The 23,213-nt window shown below is 39.6% G+C and overlaps 2 protein-coding genes across 6 annotated transcripts in view; one reads left to right on the forward strand and one right to left on the reverse strand.

The window, feature by feature from the left end:
* RTN4IP1 (reticulon 4 interacting protein 1) overlaps positions 1 to 11,795 on the reverse strand; it is a 49,916-nt gene extending 38,121 nt beyond the window's left edge. For 2 of the 5 annotated variants that reach the window (XM_032858241.1, XM_032858242.1), the window contains exon 1: positions 5,601 to 6,305. In XM_032858241.1, the coding sequence (XP_032714132.1) occupies positions 5,601 to 5,874 (274 nt within the window). In that variant the 5' untranslated portion in view covers positions 5,875 to 6,305. Of the gene's footprint in view, positions 1 to 5,600; positions 6,306 to 7,319; positions 7,339 to 11,600 lie in introns of those variants that run through there. The other 3 variants (XM_032858240.1, XM_032858243.1, XM_032858244.1) reach the window with 3 other exon arrangements.
* QRSL1 (glutaminyl-tRNA amidotransferase subunit QRSL1) overlaps positions 6,378 to 23,213 on the forward strand; it is a 43,818-nt gene continuing 26,982 nt past the window's right edge. Inside the window, exons 1-5 of the mRNA XM_032858239.1 lie at positions 6,378 to 6,523; positions 14,550 to 14,709; positions 15,027 to 15,125; positions 16,420 to 16,516; positions 21,698 to 21,874. Of these exons, the coding sequence (XP_032714130.1) occupies positions 6,500 to 6,523; positions 14,550 to 14,709; positions 15,027 to 15,125; positions 16,420 to 16,516; positions 21,698 to 21,874 (557 nt within the window). The 5' untranslated portion in view covers positions 6,378 to 6,499. The remainder of the gene's footprint in view (positions 6,524 to 14,549; positions 14,710 to 15,026; positions 15,126 to 16,419; positions 16,517 to 21,697; positions 21,875 to 23,213) is intronic.

Genomic DNA, 23,213 nt, shown 5'->3' on the forward strand with positions numbered 1-23,213 from the left:
TTTCAAATAAATTGGCCATTTACAATAACCCAAAGTAGTTTATTACAAAGCTTCAACGTATAAAATGACTTTTCTAGGACACAAAATTATCTGCCATAGCCTCTTCCATTTGACATTTCTCGGAGACCATTTCTGCCAGGTGAGACACTCCAAGATAAGCACTCTTTCCACCTTTCTCATGTCATGTACCACAATTTATGTTCCAAAATCACTAAACCACTCCGTGAGTTTCCCCTTTCCCCCACAACCCACCCATAAAGGTAGCACTTCAGATCTTAAAGTTGAAGAAAAACCAGCAAAGGAGATGGAGAAGGCCTGACCAGTGAAGAGCGGTCCCACAGGCCAAGGGAAGAGGGTCATTTCAAGAAGTCAAATGCTGGGGCACCTGGGTTGGTCTGTTAAGCCTCCAACTCTTGGTTTCTACTCCCATCCTATCTCAGGGCGGTGAGATGGAGCCCACCTTGGACTCTGCACTCAGCAGGGAATCTGTGTGAAATTCTCTCTCCCTCTCCCTCTGCCCCTACCCCCTACACCTGCTCATGGACTGTCTCTAAAAATAAATAGATCTTTAAAAAAAAAAAAAGTCAAATGCTGACAGGTAGAACAGTTTTTCAGACGAAGTCAAAAGCTGCCGTATGTTTTTTAAAAAACCAAACCAAACATCTGATCCAACGACACAGAGGTCTTTGGTGACCTTGTGAGCAGTTGCTGTGGCCTGGGGCACTAGAAAGAGAATGGGAAAGGGAGAACTGGAGACCTGAGACCATTCAACTCTCTCAAGCAGTTTTTGCTATGACGGGGAGCACAGAAATGGAAATAGTGACTGGAGGGGTACAGGTAAGATGGGGAAAGGATTTTTGAGTGTCTCCCCCCGACTCAAGAGGGGAGAAATAACAGCAAGTCTGTGTGCTAACGAGAATGATCCAGGAGAAAGGAAAGAATGATGATACAGAAAAGAACTTCTGAAACAGTGCTCCTGAGCTGATGAAAGGGGATGGAATCAGGAACCCACACGGAGGGTTGGCCTTAGGTAGGAACAAGGAAGTTAATCCATATAGTAGGAGGGAAGAGGAGAGGATACAGGGGGAGAGGACTGGTGGGTGGATTGTTAGAAGTTGTTTTTCTAATTAAAAAAAAAAAAAAAAATCAAGACACATGGTAGAGAGTGTTTGAAAAGTTGGGATAGTCCCAGAAAATCTAAGCTGATGGCCATAATGCCAATATTACATATTTGCAATCTGGCTAGTTAGGCATGCACCTCCCCCATTAGGGGGAAAAAAACAACTTCACATGTAATACTCACAGAAGTCACGTTTCACTTTTCCTGTTTTATATTCCTTTTCCATAACTAAAACACAATTACACAATTACTTGCTGAAATTCCTACGTGGTGTGAGCAAAAAAGTGGGTATTTAGACATGGCAGAGTGGAGCTACAGAAAAGCCTTCAGTCCTTTCTGAGGCACAGAGTCTGCAGGACAAGTTTGCTCAAGTTTTCCTGGTTAATGGAGTAGCCCTGCCTTATTGGGACCAGCCAAACAAGCCCCAAATCCAGAAAGCAGCTGCTAGCGAGCAAGGACCTACTCGGGAACAGAAATAAATGGGGGCTCTTAGGAGCTTCATCCCATCGTTAGAGGTTGCCAGTTTTAACTGGCTCAGAGTTGGGATGATTTGGAAAATCCTAAGGTCATCAATTTCGGAGACTTTAATCCCATCTAAAGAAATCCAACATTGTCGGTAGGATGCTGTTGGCTATGTATTTTTCCTCTTTTAAGATTATTCATTTATTTAGCCATTTATATGATTTATGATTTTACGCCCAATAATACTGGCTATCTCCAGAAAAACAGCCTGGCTTCATAGGTCCTTACGTTCTTGTTAAGAGAAAGAACTGCTTCCTACAGTTTATAATCTTTTTTTTTTTTTTTTCCAAATCTATCTATCTATCTATCTATTTATTTATTTATTTATTTGACACAGAGAGAAAGAGAGAGAGAGAGATCACAAGTAGGCAGAGAGGCAGGCAGAGAGGAGGAAGCAGGGTCCCCAATGAGCAGAGAGCCCGATGCGGGGCTCGATTCCAGGGCTCTGGGATCATGACCTGAGCCAAAGACAGAGACTTAACCCACTGAGCCACCGAGGTGCCCCAGTTTATAATCTTCTACTCAGTATTTTATCTCTGCAAGCTACCATTTCAGGTATCTTCTGCAACAACAATCACATATCCTCCCAAAAAAGGACCCATGAGCAGGAAATATGATAACTTACAAATAACAGTACTCGGTTAAGTTATAAAAAACCAAGATGTCTCAAGAATACCACATAAAAGTAAAACACGTCACGATATTACATGGTTAAATAGCAGCCAAGAAAGTCGAGATCCAGGCACCCTACTGAAATTAAAATGTACACCAAACAAATTGTGCCTGTGCATTCAAAGAAATTAAAAGTTAACAGATCTCAAAGAAGACAAAATGTACAAATTACTCAAGGTGAAAACGCCAGTAATTTTAGTTTGCCATCTTAAGTTAGAACGAAAATTTTAAAAGGACGCAAAAATAAAGACTGAATGACAACTACATTGTGAAGCACTGAAACGGGTAGTGGTTGGTAGACCATGGGATCCACCTCCGAAGGATTTACAGTCAAAGGAGATGAAAAAATATACTGATCATTGGGTATAAACCTACTGCTTAAAGACATAAGCTATAAAAACTAAATTATCTTCATACCTAATATAAGTGAATAAAGTAAAACACTACACCCAACTAGTAGTAGCATGTCTTACTTCAGAGCAAAGAAAAAGAACATAAATATGGATTTCATGGGACAATCAGGGTAAAGTCATTTCAATTTATCCTTAATAGGGATGTCCTCTTTCTCTCTCAAATAATTAAATAAATCTCTTTTTTTAAAATTACATTAAAAGTCCACATTAATGGGGAGTTGTCTAGCTAAAGCCCTTTAAGAATCCAAGTCTTTCCTCAAACCCCTTCCCCAAAAAGCTGTGTGTAATAGGTATTCCTCACACTGTCTAGACTGGCACAGTCCAATAGAAATATAATGCAAGCCACATATGTCATTTTATCTTTCCTAGTAGCCATTAAAGAATAAAATTTATCTTAATATTTCATTTAATATATTTGAAATAGTATCAGGTCAATGTGTAATCAATATAAATTAATGAGATCTTTTACATTCTTTTTTAAACTAAGTGTTTGAAATCCAGTGTGTATTTTATACTAACATCTCAATTCCAACTAGCCACATTTCAGTTGCTTGACACTCACCTGGGACTAGTGGCTACCATATTGGACAGCCCAGGTCTAGTCACAGTCACTAAGCTAAAAAGAGCAACATTAACAATTGAAGTCAAAAGATCTAAAGACCAAGGGGTGCCTGGCTGGCTCAGGTGGTAGAGCATGCAACCCTTGATCACCAGGGTCATGAGTTCAAGCCCTGTGTTGGGTGTAGAGATTACTTAAAAATAAAATCTTAAAAAACAAACAGAACAACCTAAAGACAGAGATACTGGACTTTATTTCCCTAACCCAGCAGTTCTCCTAGTTTTTACATCCCCAATATCTTTCTGAGGAGCCTAAGAGGTTTTTTCTGTTTGTTTAAGATTTTATTTACCTGAGAGAGAGCAAGAGTCAGAGCCAGGGACCACAGAGGGAGAGGAAGAAGCAGACTCCCCGCTGAGCACGGAGTCCGATGTGGCGGCCAATCCCAGGACCCTGAGATCATGTCCTGAGCTGAAGGCAGTCCCTTAAACAACTGAGCCACCGGGGTGCCCTGAGGTCCTTTCTTTTCAACAATCTGTACGAGGCTGGATTTTCTTCACTAACTTCAGATAATATATTGCAATAGATTGAATACAGAAGTTCATGAAAATCCATCTGTCTTATACACCAGAAAGCAAAGAGATAAGCAAAAGTATAAAACAATGATACTCTTCTCACTAAACTTTTTTGCTTATTTTGGAAAACAGCTATTTTTCATAGTAAGCACTTTGAAGTAGATCCTATGCTTTACCAACTACTACCTGTTTCAATGCTTCACCTATGTAGTTGTTTCTCATTTTTATGTCATTTTTTAAAAAGAGATTTATTTAATTATTTGAGAGAGAGAGAGGACATGCACACTCAGGGAAGAGGGAGAGGAAGAGAGAGAATCCTTAAGCAGACTACCGGCTGAGCGCAGAACTCCACGTGGGGCCCAGTCCCAGGACTCTAAGATCATGACCTGAGCCGAAATCAAGAGTTGGTTGCCTAACTGGCAGAGCCACCCAGGAGCCCCTTCATATCATTTCATAATTCTATCCTGATTTAGTTTTGTAATGTTAATACCAAAGGAGTTTACTGTATTTTTTTAAATGAGTAAAAATTTTAAATTTGCTCTTCTAATTTCTAATAAGGCAAATATTGATAGCTGTAACTCAAACAAATGCCCATTGTAATTATTAAGAGGTTGAAGAGATCTTATGATCAAAAAATGAGAACTGACATCCTAATCATCATATATCTCCTGGAAAATAGGAGGAAAAATGAGAAAATGCCAGTCCCAACACTTCTCCATAAATTTCACAAAATGATTTATTCTATCATTAATTCTAATTTTATAATTGCTTTATATAAACCAAGAAATTTAATCACGCATAGTTCACATACAGTAACTGTTAAAGGCAACTGGATAAGCACTCTAAGTTACATGCAAGGCCTTCAAAACACAGACCTATGGTTAAACTGCATATGGCAGCTTATTTTTTTTTATAAACATGGAGTTTAACGAATCACCCCAAGAGATTTTTTTAAATGTTTTCAAAAGATATGGGTGAGGAATATTTTTGTCATTATTTTCCCCAAAGTTAAATTCACAAATAGTAATCAATCTTTTCAGCACTATACTAATTACATGGTGTGTGTATTTTTAAGGAATATAGTGCTCTCCAAGCTTTGTCAATACTCCCCAGCAGAAATTAAGAGCCACCCAGGTGCCCCTTCATATCATTTTATAATTCTATCCTGATTTGGGGATGGTAACATTCCCATTTAAGATGAAGCATACAGAAAAGGGCATTTTAACTGCCTAGAGCAAAAATGCAACAGCAGGAATGAGGAAAGTACTATGCCCTATCATATCTGGCATCTGTCCTGCTTTGCCCACTGCAGCAATAAATAAAAATGTGAATAGCAGGAGAGCAATTATTATAAAAAATGCAAATCCTGAACTGATGTAAAAACATAATCGTTAACCTCCAAAACCCGCAATGGCCCTCAGAATACCACCAAGTTCCCAGGAGAACATAACAAAAAGCTAGCTGTGGAGCCCAAATTAACTCAAATTCTGATTTATATTTTAAGGGAACATTTCAAAAGGTATATTTGCTTATATTTCGCAAAAGACTAAAGTATACCATGAACATTGCAATTTCAAAAACCTGAGGATTATCTGAGATACAAACACCTAAACTATTCCTTTGTGTTAACCAAAGAAGCGCAGTCAGATAACAACTGATTTTTAAAAACTGATCCCTGATGAAACTCTGAATTAAAAAAGAAAAGAAAGAAAGGTAAGGAGAAATGTCTTTCGAAAACTTACTTCTCATATTAACATCTATAGGATTCACACTTGCAGCGTGAACTTTGATAATAACTTCATTTGGATAGTGTATGACCGGTATCATCATGTTCTGAGTAAATCGAAGCACTTCATTCTTCCCGTATTTATCTATCACCCAGGCGGGCATGACAGTGCTCCTTGGAGAGGTAGTACTAATCTTTCTAACTGAAGGCTTTTGTACCGCGTGGCTTCTCCAGAAGCAAACCGCGTTACATGCATTTCTTCTAAGTACACAGGTTTTCAGAAATTCCATCGCAAACACCGGTTGAATTGCGTGCCCTAATTAAAATGCATTTAAACGGGATAGAACTCTAACCCCTGAATTAGGTCAAATTCTGCCAAACACACTGGCCGATTTCAAGGTGAGAATTCAAAAATGAAGTCAGCCTAACTAATGGAGCAAATGAAGAAAGAAGAATATAGAATTATTCTGCTCTTCCCATCCGAAATGCCCCAATTAACGTTCCGGTCAGTATTCTGTTCATTCTCCTCTTTCCTTACACCCTCTCCCCTTTGAAAAGCAAAAACAAAACCCCTAGAATCCAGCCCTGTCCAGGAAGCCCCCGGCAGAATAAGCGAACTCCGCTCGCGAACCAGACGCCACAGAAAATCAGAACCTCCTCGACTCCCTCCGAGACCCCAGCCGGAGTCTCCTTACGACCCGCTCTCCTTCGCTCCAAGAGTTGCTTTGCGGCGCCAACCAATCGCGAGCAAAGATCATTTCCCCGAGCAACAATTCGACCAATCTAAGTACTTGGTGTTGAAAGGTGCAGGGACGATTAAAGATGGCTGCGCCCATGTAATCCCCGGCGCGGGTGTTGACCTCTTGCTACAATTTGTCACCTGGGCCTTGTGGCGGCAGGCTGGGCACGAGGACCATGCTGGGCCGGACCCTCCGAGAAGTGAGTGGAACTGGCTGCTGAGAGCCCAGGGAGGTCAGAAAGATTCTCGGAGTCCGTGGACAAGGAGACCCGGGGTCTGACCCGCTTCTTGGTCAGCCTCGCCGTCTCCTTTCCTGGAACTGGGTGGGGGCTTCAGATCTTTGGGGCGTTCAGCTGCACTCCCTCTACCCATTCTGGAGTTAGGACCTCAGCAAGGGAGCCTTACGCAGAGCGGTAGAAGCATTCACAGGCTTCTATCAATTAGACGTTTGCTAAGGCTGCGGTCAGACCCCTGATGGATGGCCCCTCAGACTGGGCTCTGCCAGTCCACTTCAGTCTCCTTCTGTCCCCCGCATTCATCTGATGCGGTTCTCGCTAAGAAACTCAGCAAATCTGTACTTTGCAAAATACAGACGAGTAATTTTTAGTTTCTCCTGCCTTGATATATTCTCTAAACGTCAACTATACCAAAGATACCAAAGATTCCCTCACCTGTGTCTTCATAGCCTAGATGCAATTTTTAAACTCTAGGCTAATATTTGTAAATGCCCTCTGGACATCTCTTCTAAATGCCCCATAACCACCTCCACGGAATTTAACCAAAGTTGACTTCACCATTGTAACAGAACCACTTTCTTATCTCTGTTTCCATCTTAACAAACAAAAACCTGATTTCTGAATTCTTAATATTCTCTATTTAGTAGCACAACCCTTATCCCAATTGCCCTTACATTCTTTCTCATCTGTCATATCCAGTAAATCACCAAACCCTGTTAATTCTGTTTTGAATTTATGTCTGTAAATTTTCTTAACTTACTCTGCTGTTAAGGCTTCAGTTCATGTCTCCTTGCTTTCTGGCCCATCTCTCTCAATCTGGAGAACTGTCTGCAGGCCCGCTGTTATAAGAATCACGTCTGGCTCTTGTTAAAACCACAGCTGTGTCCCACTTTGGCAGCTTTGTGATTTGAGGACTGGAGTATATGGTCAACCAGAGTTCCAGGCGATTCCGCTAAGTAGAGGTTAAGGACCTACCCTGTCTTCCATCTTCCTAGCTTATCTTCACCTGGGAAATCTTCAACACCCTAACCCCCTTTTGGTATCCTTTTAGAAAGCTATAAATTATCATAACTTAAAATTGACAGGCATTTAATAATAAGTAGTCCTTCCCCCAATACATTAGTATTTTACCATCATAATATGGCTTCTGGCTCTGCTACATATTTATGTACAGTAAATTCCTCTACCAAAGAATCCAATTTGTTCTTTAAAAAAATTGTTTTAACATGAAATGCAACCTATAAAAATACAGTATGTCCTTTTTCTGCCCTTTCCCCCCTCAGCACTCCCTCTTTTGTGCCACCCCTTTCTGATGTTGTTGAGTGAGCTCCTGTGAGAAACAACTTTTGCCTCCAGGGGGAATAAAAACAGGAGAGCTGATCTAAGGTACATAAGAGCTTGCATGAGCAGGATTACTTTCACTAAATAACTCCTTTAACAAATATATGTTGATGCCTACTGTGCACAAAACATTATTTGGTAGATATTTTCCCAGCCCAAAAAATATCTTCTCTCCTCTGTATTTTCTCCCCCACGTCATTGTACTGGGCAACAGTACAATGTCACTGTACTGTTGCCCATATTCTACCAATTAAGAGGTTAATTAATTTTAGTACACGTCTTCTTTTAAATATATAAAGATGCCTTGGAGGGTCAGTTTATTCCCATTGTTGTGAATTACAGTAGTTTAATAAAAATGTATCTCCATCACACTCTAGTTGATATAATCAATTTGAAGAAAGGGAGAATTTGCTGGGGAGAAACTGTAGAGTTTTGAGGCAATGTTGGGGACCTAAGTGAGGCTTAGAGTAGCAGAGGAGGCTGGGAAGGAAGCACTAAAAGGAGGTAACATGCCAAATAAGAGGTAAAAGTCCTATTTCTTGAGTTTTATGCAGGTACATTCAGGAAAGAGGGGGAGTCTCACTTTCACCTTCCTCTTCTATGGCACGATCCCAGTGTTTCCAGGAGCCAGACACCAGGCTAATATTAATCCTTAAATTATTAATATATATTCAATAGGCTTGGTGGGGGTCTACCTAAGAACACTTAATTATTGTTCTATGGGAAAACAGATTCCAAATTTTAAACAACTCAGTTATTCATTTATTCAACTAACATTTAGTGAGCACCTCTGTGTTCCAGACACAGAATGAACATGAAGACAAACAGAAGTTCCTGTCCTCATGAAGCCTGCATTTTTGTGGGGAAACAGGCATTAAAGAAGTTTGTTTGTTTGTTTGTTTTTAAGTAAATAATATAATCACAGGTAGTAAAAGTACTATGAAGATTGATTAAGCAGGCCACAGTGTGAGAACTAGAGGGGGGAGCCAGGTGTCTTGGAGTGGTCAGGAAAGGTTTTTCTGACGGTATGTTTAAGTGATCTAAAGGGTATGAAGGGGAAGGCCTGGGAGAGTAGTATTTCAGGCAGAGGGAACAGTAAGTGCAAAGAGTCTGAAGCAAGAGCAAGCTTGACATACTCAGGAGTTGCAAGAAGGCCAGCATACCTGGAGAAAGAGAATGAAAAGAATAGTGGGAGAGGAGTTTAGAAAGATAAACTGGAAAACTTTAGGCTGTGCTGAGAAGTGTGGATTTATTCTAAGTGTAATGGGAAGCCTCTGGAAAGTTCTGAGTATGTGGATATGATCTGATTTAAAATTTAAAAAGTTCCTCAGGTTATTCCTAAAGATGTGGTCTATAGGAAAGCAAGTGAGGAAGCAGGAAGATCAGTTAGAAGGCAAGAGATGATGGCAGCAGAGATGGGGTGGCCCTAGAGGTGATGTGAAATGGGATTGTTTTTTAAGTTAGGGCTTGCTGATGAGGGAAAAAGAAGAATGAAGGAAGATGGTTAGATTTTTGGCCTGGGCAGTTGGAAAAATGGTAACATCAAGATGGGAAAGAGGTTTTTGTCCCCCCACTTTTTTCTTTTAATTAAGGTATAATTGACATAGAACATTATATTAGTTGCAGCTGTACAACATAATGATTTGGTATTTGTATACACTGCAAAATGATCACAATAAGTCTAGCTTTTCCCTGTCACCATATAAAGTTTACATAATGTACGAAACAGTGTTATTGACTCTGGTCACCATATTGTACATTATATCCCCATGACATTTCTCTTATGACTGGAAGTCTGTGCCTCTCGTACCTTCTCCTATTTTGTGCATCCATCAGTCTGTTCTCAGCATCTATGAGTTTTGTTTTGTTTTTTAGATTCCACATATAAGTGAAATCATACAGTATTTGTCTTTTTCTGACTTGTTCCACTCAGCATTATATTCTCAAGATCCATCTATGTTGTCACAAATGGCAAGATTTCATTCTTTTTTATGGCTAATATTCCACTGTATATATACCACATCTCCCTTAGCCATTCCGTCCATCAGTGAACATAAGGTACATGTATCTTTTCGAATTAGTGTTTGCATTTCGACTAAAAACACAGAATTGGAATTGCTGGATCATGCGATAGTTCTATTTTTAGTTTTTTGAGGACCCCTGTACAGGAGAGGCTCTTAGGAAGCATATTTGGAAAGAGAAGAGTTAATCAAGACTTCTGTTCTGGGCATGTTAATTTGGAGACGCCTACTAGCTATCCAAGCGAAGATGTCAGTTAAGCAGGTGGATATCTAGGAATTTGGAGATCAGAAAAGCAGTGAGATGTGAGGATATAAATTGGCCAGAGTATAGACTATAATAAAAGTATGTGGCCAGATAAGAACAGCCAGGGAGTTGAGTACAAAAACAGAAGAAGGCCTAAAACTTTCCAACATGTAGAGGTCAGCAAGAGGAAGCAGAGCCAGCAAAAGAGAGGTGAAGGAATGGTCAGTAAGGCAAGAGGGAAACCAGGTCTTGGTGTCGTGAAACACAAGTGAAAAGCTTCCAAAGGAGAGTGCTCTCTTAAGTTGAATGCTGCTGAGAAGTACTTGTAAGACGAGGACTGAGCAGTGACTGCTGGATTTAGGAATGTGAGGTTGCTAGTCATCCTGATACAATTTCTTGAAACATTGGAGACAAAAGCGTGAATGGAGTGTGTGCATGGGTACCTGTCAGCTGGATACTCAGGCCTCAAGGGCTCACCTATACCTTCAGCATTTATCAAGACAATTCTTTTTAAAAGATGGTTCTTTAAAAAAAAAAAAAGGGTGAAGGAAAAGTTTGCCTGAAATGAGGTCAAGAACTGAGAGGCCAGGTGTCAGTGTACATTACGTGAAGTCTGAAACCAACCAGAATAACAACTTCTGATGCTCTCTGTAAAGTTAATAGTTTGGAAACAAGAACAGACCTTGGTTGAATCTTAGCAACTTGGCTACTTTCTAGCTTTGTGACCTCAAGGAGGAACTTTAGTTTTTTTATCTATAAAAAGAAAATAATAATACCAACCCCTCATAGTGGATATAAAGATTAAATGAAATATAAAGCATTGGTGGGTGGGGGGATGGTTGAAATAGATGATGGGGATTAAGGAGGGCACTTGTTCTGATGAGCACCAGGTGTTGTATGGAATTGTTCAGTCACTATATTGTACACTTGAAACTAACAGAACACAATGCTAAATATACTGGAATTAAAATAAAATTTTAAAAATCTTTAAAAAAAAAAAAAATATATGGGGTGCCTGGGTGGCTCAGTGGGTTAAAGCCTCTGCCTTCGGCTCAGGTCATGATCCCAGGGTCCTGGGATCAAGCCCCGCATAGAGCTCTTTGCTCAGCAGGGAGCATGCTTCTCCGCCACCCCCCCACCCCGCCTGCCTCTCTGCCTACTTGTGATCTCTGTCAAATAAAATCTTTAAAAAAAAAAAAAATAAATATAAAGCACCTAGGATAATCTAGGATAATAACTAAGTGCCTTTATTGACATTAATTTTGTTATAGGGACAAATGGACTAAATTATATGTATTTACACTTATCTCTTCCCCTAGTTTCTAAGAAGAGTGAAGATTTCTTATTTTTTCTAAGAAGCTGTATTATTTTTCTCTTGGTGCCTAACAAATTAATATAAACTTTTTGGCTTAAGATAATCCTATTCTCATCTTACAGTTTTGTGGGTCAGGCGTCCAGAAATGGCATAGCTGGGTTCTCTGCTCACAAGAGTCTCACAAGGCTGAAATCAAGGGGTCAGCCAAGGCTGTGGTTTCATCTGAAGCTCAGGGTCCCCTTTCAGCCTCATCAGTTGCTGGCAGACTCTGTTTCTTTGCAGTTGTAGGACTGAGGTCCCCATTTTTTTCTTGACTATGTGGGTGGTGAGCAAACGAGCTGAATGGACAGGAGGTGTGGGATAACTCAAATGGAGGCTTGGAGGTTATAGAGATTTATGACGCAGTCTGAGCTGAGTTGGTAACTGGGGCAAGGTGAAGGAAAAGATTGCCCAAAATGACGTCAAGAACTGAGAGGCCAGGTGTCAGTGTACATTACCTGAAGTCTGAAATCAACCAGAATAACAGCAGGAGCCACTGTAAAGATCAAAGAGAGCTAAGTGGGAAAATCTTCAGTGAATGAAAAGGAGTACTCGGGAGACGGTGGATTCACACCCCAGGGAGAGTGATCTAAGCTCCTCCAAGGCCTGTCCTTCAGCTGAGCTGGCGTTTCTGAATGAAGGGGAAGAGGAAGGCATTGAAGAACGAGGAGGATGCACATGCTCCCTTCCCCCACTCGACTCTGCTCCTTGGTGCCTGGAAACTAAAACAGTCATCGCTTGAGAAAGCTGCAGGAGAAGCAGGGCTCTCAAGGAAAAGCCTACTTTCCATTAGAGAAAAGAAGTCAGGGAGAGCGAGTCTGGTTTAACAAAAACTTTTAGAGTTGATTTCGTCTTATATTCAGCTCTGCCACCTTCAGTTTTGCCCCAGGGAAGCTGCACTGCTCGGTTTCACACTCCTTATCGTCAGGCCATTCTAGCTAGGTAGCGTCTTTGTTTTCATTTCTCTGCTCCAATTCTCTTACTGACTTTCTCAAATCTGAATTTCCTAAGAATGGTCCTAATGAAGATCAACACCATTTAAAACGAGTGCTCCCGGACAATCTCATTTCTTGCCCTTGTAACCACAACCGTTAATGCCTTTCTCTTGTATTCTTATACCAGCTGGCAAGTCAGAAAGCAGCCTGAGGATAGTAGATATTAGGAAACTTCAGGAGAGGCAAAGAAAGAAAGAGAGGCATAATTTTCTTCATTACTGCAGTTTGGCTGTGGCATCCCCCAGCTGCCCCCCCCCTTCCTGGGTCCTTCCCCCAGCCGCCCCTCAGCCATGCTTTCCTTCTCTTGCGCATCAGCCTTAAGGGACCTCTCCGTTCCTGTTCCCGCTGTTTTGCTTTTCTAAAACCCTCAGCCCTAAGAATGCCGCTGTGGGACACCTGGGTGGCTCAGTTGGTTAAGCAGCTGCCTTCAGCTCGGGTCATGATCCCGGTATCCTGGGATCGCAGTCCCACATCGGGCTCCTTGCTTGGCAGGGAGCCTGCTTCTCCCTCTGCCTCTGCCTGCCACTCTGTCTGTCTCTGCTCACTCTCGCTCCTCTCTCTCTCTCTGACAAATAAATAAATAAAATCTTAAAAAAAAAAAACTTAAAAAAAATACCGCTGCTTTGATGATTTATTCAATAGCGGAGAGCAGATGATTGGCAGATTTTCCCCTCAAATGCAGACTGCTGTTGCTTGGTGGATGTAGGACACCTGGAGATGCGGTCAGCTCAGGAGGAAATGAGCTTGTTCTGGCACAGAGAGGTGGTGAAAGGGCACGTGTTATAATGTTCCCTCTACCCTGCGCTACTGTGTGGCTTCGGACAGATCACTAACCTCTCTGAGCTCCAGTTTCTGCATCTGTAAAGTGAGGGTTAATAAGATGACAACTTACGTGGTTGTGTTAAGGTTAAGTGAGGTAGTAACGCATGTAAGTAAAGCAACGGTATCTGGCTCTTGGTAAATACTCAGTAAATTGTACTCTACCCATCCACCTTTTCCCTGAGCCCTCATCTCATCCAACTCTGTTTGGATAATCTGCAAAGCTTGGGTGTTGTCTTTGACTTACTATTCATTGCTTTTATCTAATTAGGAAGCACTTACTATTACTTCCTCCAGGAAGTATTAAATAGTCATCACTTCAAGGTTCGCTTACTACAAACATATAGATTCTGGCCACTTGTGGTGCAGTTGATCCTAACACTTTCTTTACCAGCCTTTCTAACACATCCAATACAGGATGGCGGAGAAGTTTGGTTTTGGTGTGCTTTTGAACCCATATTTTATAAGCATTTTTCTCAATCTGTAGTGGCTCTTACTCGAATTCTGCAGTAACATATAAAGATCTCACTTGGAGCCATAAGGTCCTGCAGGGCCTTGTCCGGTCTGTTGCTCTCACTCTGTACTGCCTGTGTTCCGGCCAAGCTATACCTGTGCATAATCTACCCCCATTCGTGTCCCACCCACGCCAAGCCTCTGCTCCTACTAGATGCAATGGCCTGAACCCCTGCCCTTGGGGATGCAAACCTGACTTAAAAACAGCACATTCCTAAAAATAAATAAATAAATAAATAAAAATAAAAACAAAAAAAAAACCCCACACACAGCACATTCCTGGGGCGCCTGGGTGGCTTAGTCGTTAAGCATCTGCCTTCGGCTCAGGACATGATACCAGGTTCCTGGGATCGAGCCCCACCTTGGGCTCCCTGCTCAGTGCGAAGTCTGCTTCTCTCTCCCGCTCCCCCTGCTTGTGTTCCCTCTCTCCCTGTGTCTCTCTCTGTCAAATAAATAAATAAATCTTTTAAAAAAAAAAGCACATTCCTCCACTCGGGCGACGGCTGCTGTGCCCCGCACCCTCACTCAAGCTGATGGGTGCGTTACACTCGCTCATCACGCTCCCAAGGTATAGAGCTCTCTTGGTTTTGAATCCAAGCTTCACTTCAACATTTTACACTTCACCACTCTACCTGTCCACTCAGTATAATACTTGAAACTTCTGCAGCCTCAGTAAAAGGTTTTTGAATTGTATATATTACAGGTTTCTGCAGCACTGAAACAAGGCCAAATTACTCCAACAGAGCTCTGTCAAAAATGTCTTGCTCTTATCAAGAAGACCAAGTTTCTAAACGCTTACATTACTGTATCAGAAGAGGTGGCCTTAAAGCAAGCTGAAGAATCAGAGAAAAGATATAAGAAAGGTAAATTGCTGTGAGTTATACTTAATTAGAATATTCCTAGAGAAAGAATTTAATTGGATATAGCAGTCTCCATTTGGCAAGTGAGGTTTTTTTAACATAAAACATAGCCTTATATCAAGAACTTGCCATGAAGTACAATAAAAAATAAGGCTAATGGGTATATGATGTTTTCTGATGTCCAAATGTAATAATTTCTAACATCAACTTGATTTATGAAGAAGTACCTTCGCCAAAAACTAATAGTTACTGCAATAACTAGTATTAATGTGTCTTTATATTCTGGATATAACTCCTATTCTTTTGGTTTTTTAATGCAGGTCGCTCACTTGGGGATTTAGATGGAATTCCCATTGCAGTAAAAGACAACTTTAGCACGTCCGGCATTGAGACAACTTGTGCCTCAAACATGCTGAAAGGTAAAGTTTGATCGTCCAGAGCATTAATAGTTTTATAAAAATATTTTTTTCAGTTTAAATTAAAGATAAGATACTAAAGCACCAGGGTAGTTTCAGGCTAATTATATATGCAAAAGTAGTTGGGCTGGAATATTTTCACTATCGTCTCTTTCGGACTGCAGAATTCCTCCTTAGAGGTAAGCCAGCTTAATGGATGTATCCTATTAGGATGTTTTAGAAATCCTACTTAGGAAGATTTACTAACTGACCACCACACACACACTCAGTGCCCTCTGACTCCCACTCATCGATACCACAGGACTAGGGAGGAAGTGGCTGTCATGGCCCCTCTCTTGAGGGTGGTGTGAGGGTTCACTACTATTGTCTAGTTGTCTTTTGTTTCCCAACTCCTCCATTTCTTCTATCACTATATTTATCTGAGTATATAGTGATGCTTAGTTTTATTCTTTACAGTTTAGTGGGTCAGAAGGAAACCAGTTTCTCAAGATTCCTGGATCCTAGAAGGAAAAAGACATGGCAAAATCTTGCTCAGAGTGCTACACACTGAAAGGAAGTCTCTGAGGAGTATGCCCCAGGATAGGTGGATTGTTGTTAATTGTCTTGGAGTACACACTAGATGAAATTTCAGTTGAGAATAAAGATCTGTTTCTGACTGGAAAAGATAAAAAATTACTATGGGATATAGCATTTCAAGTACAATGAGCAAAATAATGATGTGCAATTAGTTTCAAATGAATTGGCTACATCTCTAGCATTCAGTATTGTGCAGTAGTAACTGTTAAAGTCAGTGTTTTTAGATGATAAAAAAAGTGAATTTAGGGGCTTTGGGTGGCTCAGTGGGTTAAAGCCTCTGCCTTCAACTCAGGTCATGATCTCAGGGTCCTGGGATCGAGCCCCACATCGGGCTCTCTACTCAGTGTGGAGCCTGCTTCCCCCTCTCTCTCTGCCTCCCTGTCTCTCTGCCTACTTGTGATCTCTATCTGTCAAATAAATAAATAAAATCTTTTTAAAAAAAATAATGAATATAACCACTGCCTTTGGAAAACAGCAATTAGCAGTAGGAAAATTAAAATTAACTAGCTTTTGGAAGAAAGTCCTATCTACTACTCAAATTAGGAATAATGAATACATGTCATATGATTTATAGTTTAAATCTTGTTTAAATATAGTTTATATATATATATAGTTTAAAATATATATATAAAATATATATGTATATATATAGTTTAAAATCTTGTTTCTTGCATGTTCACTGTTTTCTCTCCTACAATAAAAATAACTGGATTTTTTTCAGGTTACATACCACCTTATAATGCTACAGTTGTTCAGAAGTTGTTGGATCAGGGAGCTGTCCTGATGGGGAAAACAAATTTAGATGAGTTCGCAATGGGGTAAATAAAATTGAAATTGTCTTCTCTTATATTTCTTTCTTTCATCTCTGTCTTTAATTTCATTAAACATAGGTAACCCAAAAGCCCTGAGGTGATTTCTTGAGGACCCTAATGCCAGTTTCTCAGTCCCTCTATGAGATTATGTTTTATTGGTTAATAGGTATACAGTCAGACCTCATTTTGGTTTTAGTTTGCATTGTCCTGATGACTAATGGTGTTAAACATCATGTGTTTATTTTGCTACCCATGTATCTTCTTCGGTGAAGCATTTATCCAAATCTTTTACCCTTTTTTTTTTTTTAATTGGGTTGTTTTTCTTACTGAGTTCTAAGAGTTCTTTTATATATTCTGGATCCAAGTCCATTGTCAGATAGGTAATTTGCAAATAATTTCTCCAAGTCTCTGGCTTGTCTTTTCATTCTCTGAACATTCGTGAAAGTTCCTAATTTTGATGAAGTCCACTTCATCTTTTTTTTTCTTTTAAAATCAATGCTTCCTGTATCTTTTTTTTTTTTTTTAAGATTTTTATTTATTTATTTGACAGAGAGATATCACAAGCAGGTGGAGAGGCAGGCAGAGAGAGAGAGGAGGAAGCAGGCTCCCCACTGAGCAGAGAGCCCAATGCAGGGCTCGATCCCAGAACCCTGGGATCATGACCTGAGCTGAAGGCAGAGGCTTTAACCCACTGAGCCACCCAGGCGCCCCAATGCTTTTTGTATCTTAACTAAGAAATTTTTACTGACCCACAGTCACAAAAGATTTTTCTCCTATACATTGTATAGTTCTTACCTTTAGACTCATAATCCATTTGAGTTAATTTTTCTTGTATGTGGTGTGAATAAAGCCAAGGTTCATTTACTTGCGCGTGTCCAATAGTTCTGGCACTATTTGTAAGAAAGAAAAGAAAAAAAAGATTATCATTTCCTCATTAAATTACCTTGGTTCCTTTATCAAAAAATCGGTTGGAATATACATATATACATCTATTTCTGGATTCTGTCCTGTTGATCTGTGTATCTCTGTTTACTTTAATAAGATGCTATCTTGATTCCCGTAGCTTTATTTTTTAAAAGATTTTGTTCATTTATTTGAGAGAACAAGAGAGAGTAAGAGAGCATGAGTGGGCAGGGTGAGATGGGGAGGGAGGAGCAGAGGAAGAGTGAAAAGCAGGCTCCCCCCTGAAGAGGGAGCCTGACATGCCTGGGATCGTGACCTGAGCCAAAGGCAGACACTTAACTGAGCTTTCCAGGTGCCCCAGTTCCTACAGTTTTATAGCAATAAGCTTTGAAGTTAGGTAGTGAGAGCCATTAACTTTTTCTTTTTCAAAATTATTTTACATATGCTAGGTCCTTTGCATTTCCATAGAAGTTTTAGAATCAGCTTGCTGATTTCTACAAAGAAGCTTAATGAGATTTTGATTATGATTGTGTTGAATTTATAGATCGATCAAGTTGGGGAGATTCGACATCTTAATATATGTCTTCTGATCCATGAACACCTTGTATCTGTCCATTTATTTAGATTTTGTTTAATTTTTCTCAGCGGTATTTTTATGATTATCTGCATATAAATCTTCTATGTAATTTGATTTATTGCTAAGCATTTCAATATATTTTTTAGAATTTATTTATTTATTTGAGAGTGAGAGCATGTGCACAAGTAGGGGGCTTGCAAAGGGAGAGGGAGAAGCAGACTTCCTGCTGAGTGGGGAGCCCCACGATGTAGGGGTGTATGCCAGGACCCTGAGATCATGAGCTGAACCCAAGGCAGATGCTTAACAGACCGAGCCACCCAGGCACAGGCCCCCTCGCAAGTATTTCAAATTTTTAATGCTGGGCGCCTTGGTGGCTCAGTGGGTTAAGCCTCTGCTTTTGGCTCAGGTCATGATCTCAGTGTCTGGGGATCAAGCCCCGCATCGGGCTCTCTGCTCGGCAGGGAGCTTGCTTCCCCCCACCTCTCTCCACCTGCCTCTCTGCCTACTTGTGACTTCTCTCTGTCAGATAAATAAATAAAATCTTAAAAAAAAGTAATTTTAATGCTATATAACATGGTTATCTTTTCAATGTCTAATCGTTTGTTAGTATATAGAAATATAATTGATTTTTTTATATTGACCTTGTATTCCATGCCCTTGCTAAGCTCTCTTACTGGTTCTAATTGATCTTTGCAGATTCTTTGGTATATTGCATGTAGATGATCATGTAATCTACAAATAGAGACAATTTTATTTCTTCCATTTCTCTTTCTTATTGTGTTGGTTAGGACTTTAGTACAACATGGAGTAGAAGTAATAAGAGCAGATATCCTTGCCTTGTTCCTGATTTGGGGGAGAAAGCATTCAGTGTGTCACCAAAAGCGCTTTCTATTCTCCCTTTTATAACTCTTGTCATATCTGTAATGTTTGCTTGGTCTATGCTCCCTGTTCCATAGAAGCAGAGTCTTTGACTCTCTGATTTGCAGTGGTATCTCTTGGCACTCAGTAATATATGTTGAATGAATTATCCATGGGAGTAAACTCGAACATAGATTATTAGGACATTGCCTTGAACAGCTGATCAAAATGAACATAATCGGTGAATGTAAGTGGACTTCGTGTAACACTAGATGTGATTCTCTGAGGACACACCATAATCTATGCAGTATTCCAGCTGAGAATGTTAAAACTTAAACTAATAACCAGAAAACAAAAGGTAAGTCTGAAATGAGAAACATTCTGCTGAAATATGAATATCTGGAATGCCTGGGTGTTTCAGTCAGTTAAGCGTCTGCCTTTGGCTCAGGTCATGATCCCAGGGTTCTGGGATCAAGCCCCACATCTCGCTCTCTGCTCAGTGGGAGCCTGCTTCCCTCCCCCTGCTTGTACTCTGATCTCTGTCAAATAAATGAAATATTAAAAAAAAGAACTTTAGGGCACCTGGGTGGATCAGTGGGTTAAAGCCTCTGCCTTCGGCTCAGGTCATGATCCCAGAGTCCTGGGATTGAGCCCCACATCGGGGGGTCTCTGCTCAGCAGGGAGCCTGCTTCCTCCTTTTTCTCTCTGTCTGCCTCTCTGCCTACTTGTGATCTCTGTCTGTCAAATAAAATCTTTTAAAATCTTTTTAAAAAAATCTTTTTTTAAAAAATCTTTTAAAAAAATCTTTTTTTAAAAAATCTTTAAAAAAAAATCTTTAAAAAAAATCTTTTAAAAAAATCTTTTAAATCTTTTAAAATCTTTTAAAAAAAATCTTTTTAAAGATTTTTTAAAATCTTTCAAAAAAATCTTTTAAAAAGATCTTTAAAAAAAAAACTTTAAAAAAATAAATTAAAAATAGAATATGAATATCATAAAAAATAAAGGAAGGCCACGAAAATATTCCCAGATTAAAAGCCCAAGGAAAGTAAAACCTAAAACTTACAGGAGAAAATCTTTGTGACATGGAGTTATGCAAAGATTTCTTAGATGAGATGCATGAAGTACAAGCTGTAAAATAAAAAACTGATAGATTGGACTTCACTAAAATTAAGAACTTCTCTACTTTGAAATACACTACTAAAAAATGAAAAAACAAGCCACAGCCTGAGAGAAAATCTTTACAAAACCTGTATCTGTGAAAGAACTGGCATCCAGTATACATAGAACCTTAACCAACTAAAAAATAACAGCCCAATTAAAAAAAAAAAAATGGGCAAAATATGTAAGCAGACATTTCATCAAAGAAGATACATAGTTAGCAATAAATACATGGAAAAAAGCTAACATGGTTAGTCATCGAGGAAATGCAAATTACAACCACAAGGAGATACATACACCTGTTAGAATGGCTTAAAAATGCCGCTATCAAGGGCCGGCCAGGATACAGAGCAGTTAGGTTTCTCACACAATGTCGGTAGGAAATGCAAAATGGTATAGCCATTTTGGAAAATCGTTTGTAAGTTTCTTATATAGGTAAACATCATATGATCCAACATTCTTAGTCCTACATATTTGCTCAAGAGAGGAAGACTTATATTTACATAAAAGCAATGGCTAGGGTCTTTCAGTACAGTTTTATTGTGGCTTTATTTGTAATTGCCAAAAACTGGAAATAACTCAATGTCTGTTGGGTGGTGAATGATTTAAAAAGTACATAAAGAGGGCGCCTGGGTGGCTCAGTTGGTTGAGCAACTGCCTTCGGTTCAGGTCATGATCCCGGAGTCTCGGGATCAAGTCCCATTTCGGGCTCCCAGCTCCATGGGGAATGTGCTTCTCCCTCTGACCTTCTCTTCTTTCATGCTCTCTCTCTCTCTCAAATAAATAAATAAAAATCTTAAAAAAAAAAAAAAAAAGACAGAAAGAGGCTAAAGAGACAATAACCAAATGCAATACCAGACTCGAGACTCCGTCCTGTACTGGAAGGGGGGTAAAGTGCTGTAAAGGACATTACTGGATCGGCTGACCAAACTGGGGTACGTACCGTGGGTTAGATAAAAATATTGTATGGATGTTAATTCTACTGAGATTGATAATTGTACTGCAACTGCACAAGGGAAGACCTTAGTGTTAGGAAATGCACTTAAATACATACCAAAATATTTAAGGGTAAAGGGCCATGATATGCCTAATTTACCCTTATGTGGTTCGGAAACAAAAAGGATTTGTATATGTTACAGACACACAAAAAGCACAGAGATGGCAAAGCAAATTGGGTGATTTGTTAATAATGGGTGAATCTGGGTAAAGGGTATAAAGTTCTTTTCATATTATTTTGATTTTTGCAATTTACCTGTAAGATTGAAATTATTTCAAAACTTTTAAAATAAATTATTAGTCAACTTACGCTTGTCTTAAAACATCTGGATAAAAGAGGGAATCCTTCAGAGGATTTCTTGTTAACCCTTTGAATGTCTATGACCCTGTACAACTGGAAAACCATGATTTACAAGGGAAATCATCGTAAGCTGAATTGGATGATCAACTGGGGTAAAAATCCTCTTTTCTTAACAGACTAGTTTTCTCTGCTTTCTAGCACATGCTCTTACTTCCCATCCTCTACCTCCTCAAACGTCTAATTAATGAAGGCTGCATCTAAGCAGGATTCTTGCCTTTTCCAGTTCAAGTTCCAGTGGATTATACAGTGTTAGGCACAGACAATGTAATCAGAAGGCGAAATTTTCATATAAAATGAAAGTTTCATGAAGATATCTTGCTTCACTTCATCTCAGGTCTGGAAGCACAGATGGTGCATTTGGACCAGTTAAAAACCCCTGGAGTTATTCAAAACAATACAGAGAAAAGAGGAAGCAGAAGCCCCAGGGTGAGAACGAGGATTCAGATTGGCTTATAACTGGAGGAAGCTCAGGAGGGAGTGCGGCGGCCGTAGCAGCATTCACATGCTTTGCGTAAGATGCTTTTTTCTGTTTGTACCTTAAAGCCCAGCCAGATACAAATAGTCATAAACCAGCCTCAGAACCCAACAAGAGAGTACTTCATACTGTGCTATTTTTATTTCTTATTAGTGAGTTATTGGTGCTCGATGGTATATCAGAATTATAGCTTATAAATATACTCAACTGTACAGTATGTGTATTTTATACATTTAACTTCAAGATAGTATTTTAACTCTTCCTCTATAATATCTGGTTTTCTTAAAAACATGATTTTGTTTATCTTGCAGAATAAACCAGTGAGCATAACTAAATTTCATTTTTAAAATAATTTATTTGGGTGTCTGCTCACTGATGTTATAAATATTTAGGGACGAAGATACCATGGCTTTAGTTGAGTGCTGCTCAACTGCTAACGATGGTTTATCCTTCACCTAAATGGGGCGCCTGGGTGGCTCAGTGGGTTGAGCCTCTGCCTTTGGCTTGGGTCATGATCTCAGGGTCCTGGGATCGAGCGCCGCATCGGGCTCTCTGCTCTGCAGGGATCCTGCTTCCCTCTCTCTCTCTGCCTGCCTCTCTCCCGACTTGTGATCTCTCTGTCAAATAAATAAATAAAATCTTTAACAAAAGAGAGAGAGAGGCAAGAAATGTTCCTGGTGTGTATCAATAGAATATTTAAAATAGTGTTTTCATAAATCTACAACTAAAAATGGGTGTCACTGAGTAAAGTTTTCTTCCCGTTTGTTAGGAGCTGACTTGTTCAACTGTCCTATTTTGTATCTGGGGAGAATCCATCCATCATGTTTTATGTTTCAAGTTCCCATTTGTAAAGCATTTCTTAACCGCCTAAAGAAGAGTAAATAAATACCACTATTACTTACTTTTCTCGGTTTCAGTATAAAATTGAATGTGTTTCTTTAGCAGTACTGTGTGTATTTTATTTCTTCTTAATTATCCACTGAAACTAAGCTCTTTCACAGACATTCCAACCAATAAATTATTTATATTTTTTAGAGCTGTGGAGATTTAGATTCTTCAGGGGTTTTTTGTTGTTTTTTGTTTTGTTTTGTTTTGTTTTTAGTTTCTCTGAAATCTTATTTACAAGTAAAACCATTTCATTTTATCTCTGTAGAATTTTATAGCATTGCATTAATATTAATGAGAGCTCTGACAAGTTAGGACTGCAAGATTAGGTGCCCCTTTTTTTTTTTTTTTTACCCTCATCACCCTACTTAATGTTCATCTTCCTGAATGTGCTTTGAGGAGATGGCATTTTGACACGTAATTCCTATGGAAATGCAGGTTTTACTTTTTTACACAGCCGTCAGTGAATCCTAATAAGAAAATGTGTCCT

Source organism: Lontra canadensis, unplaced genomic scaffold (genome assembly GCF_010015895.1).
Source record: "Lontra canadensis isolate GAN:19392208 unplaced genomic scaffold, GSC_riverotter_1.0 scaffold14, whole genome shotgun sequence".
NCBI classification, from domain to species: domain Eukaryota; kingdom Metazoa; phylum Chordata; class Mammalia; order Carnivora; family Mustelidae; genus Lontra; species Lontra canadensis.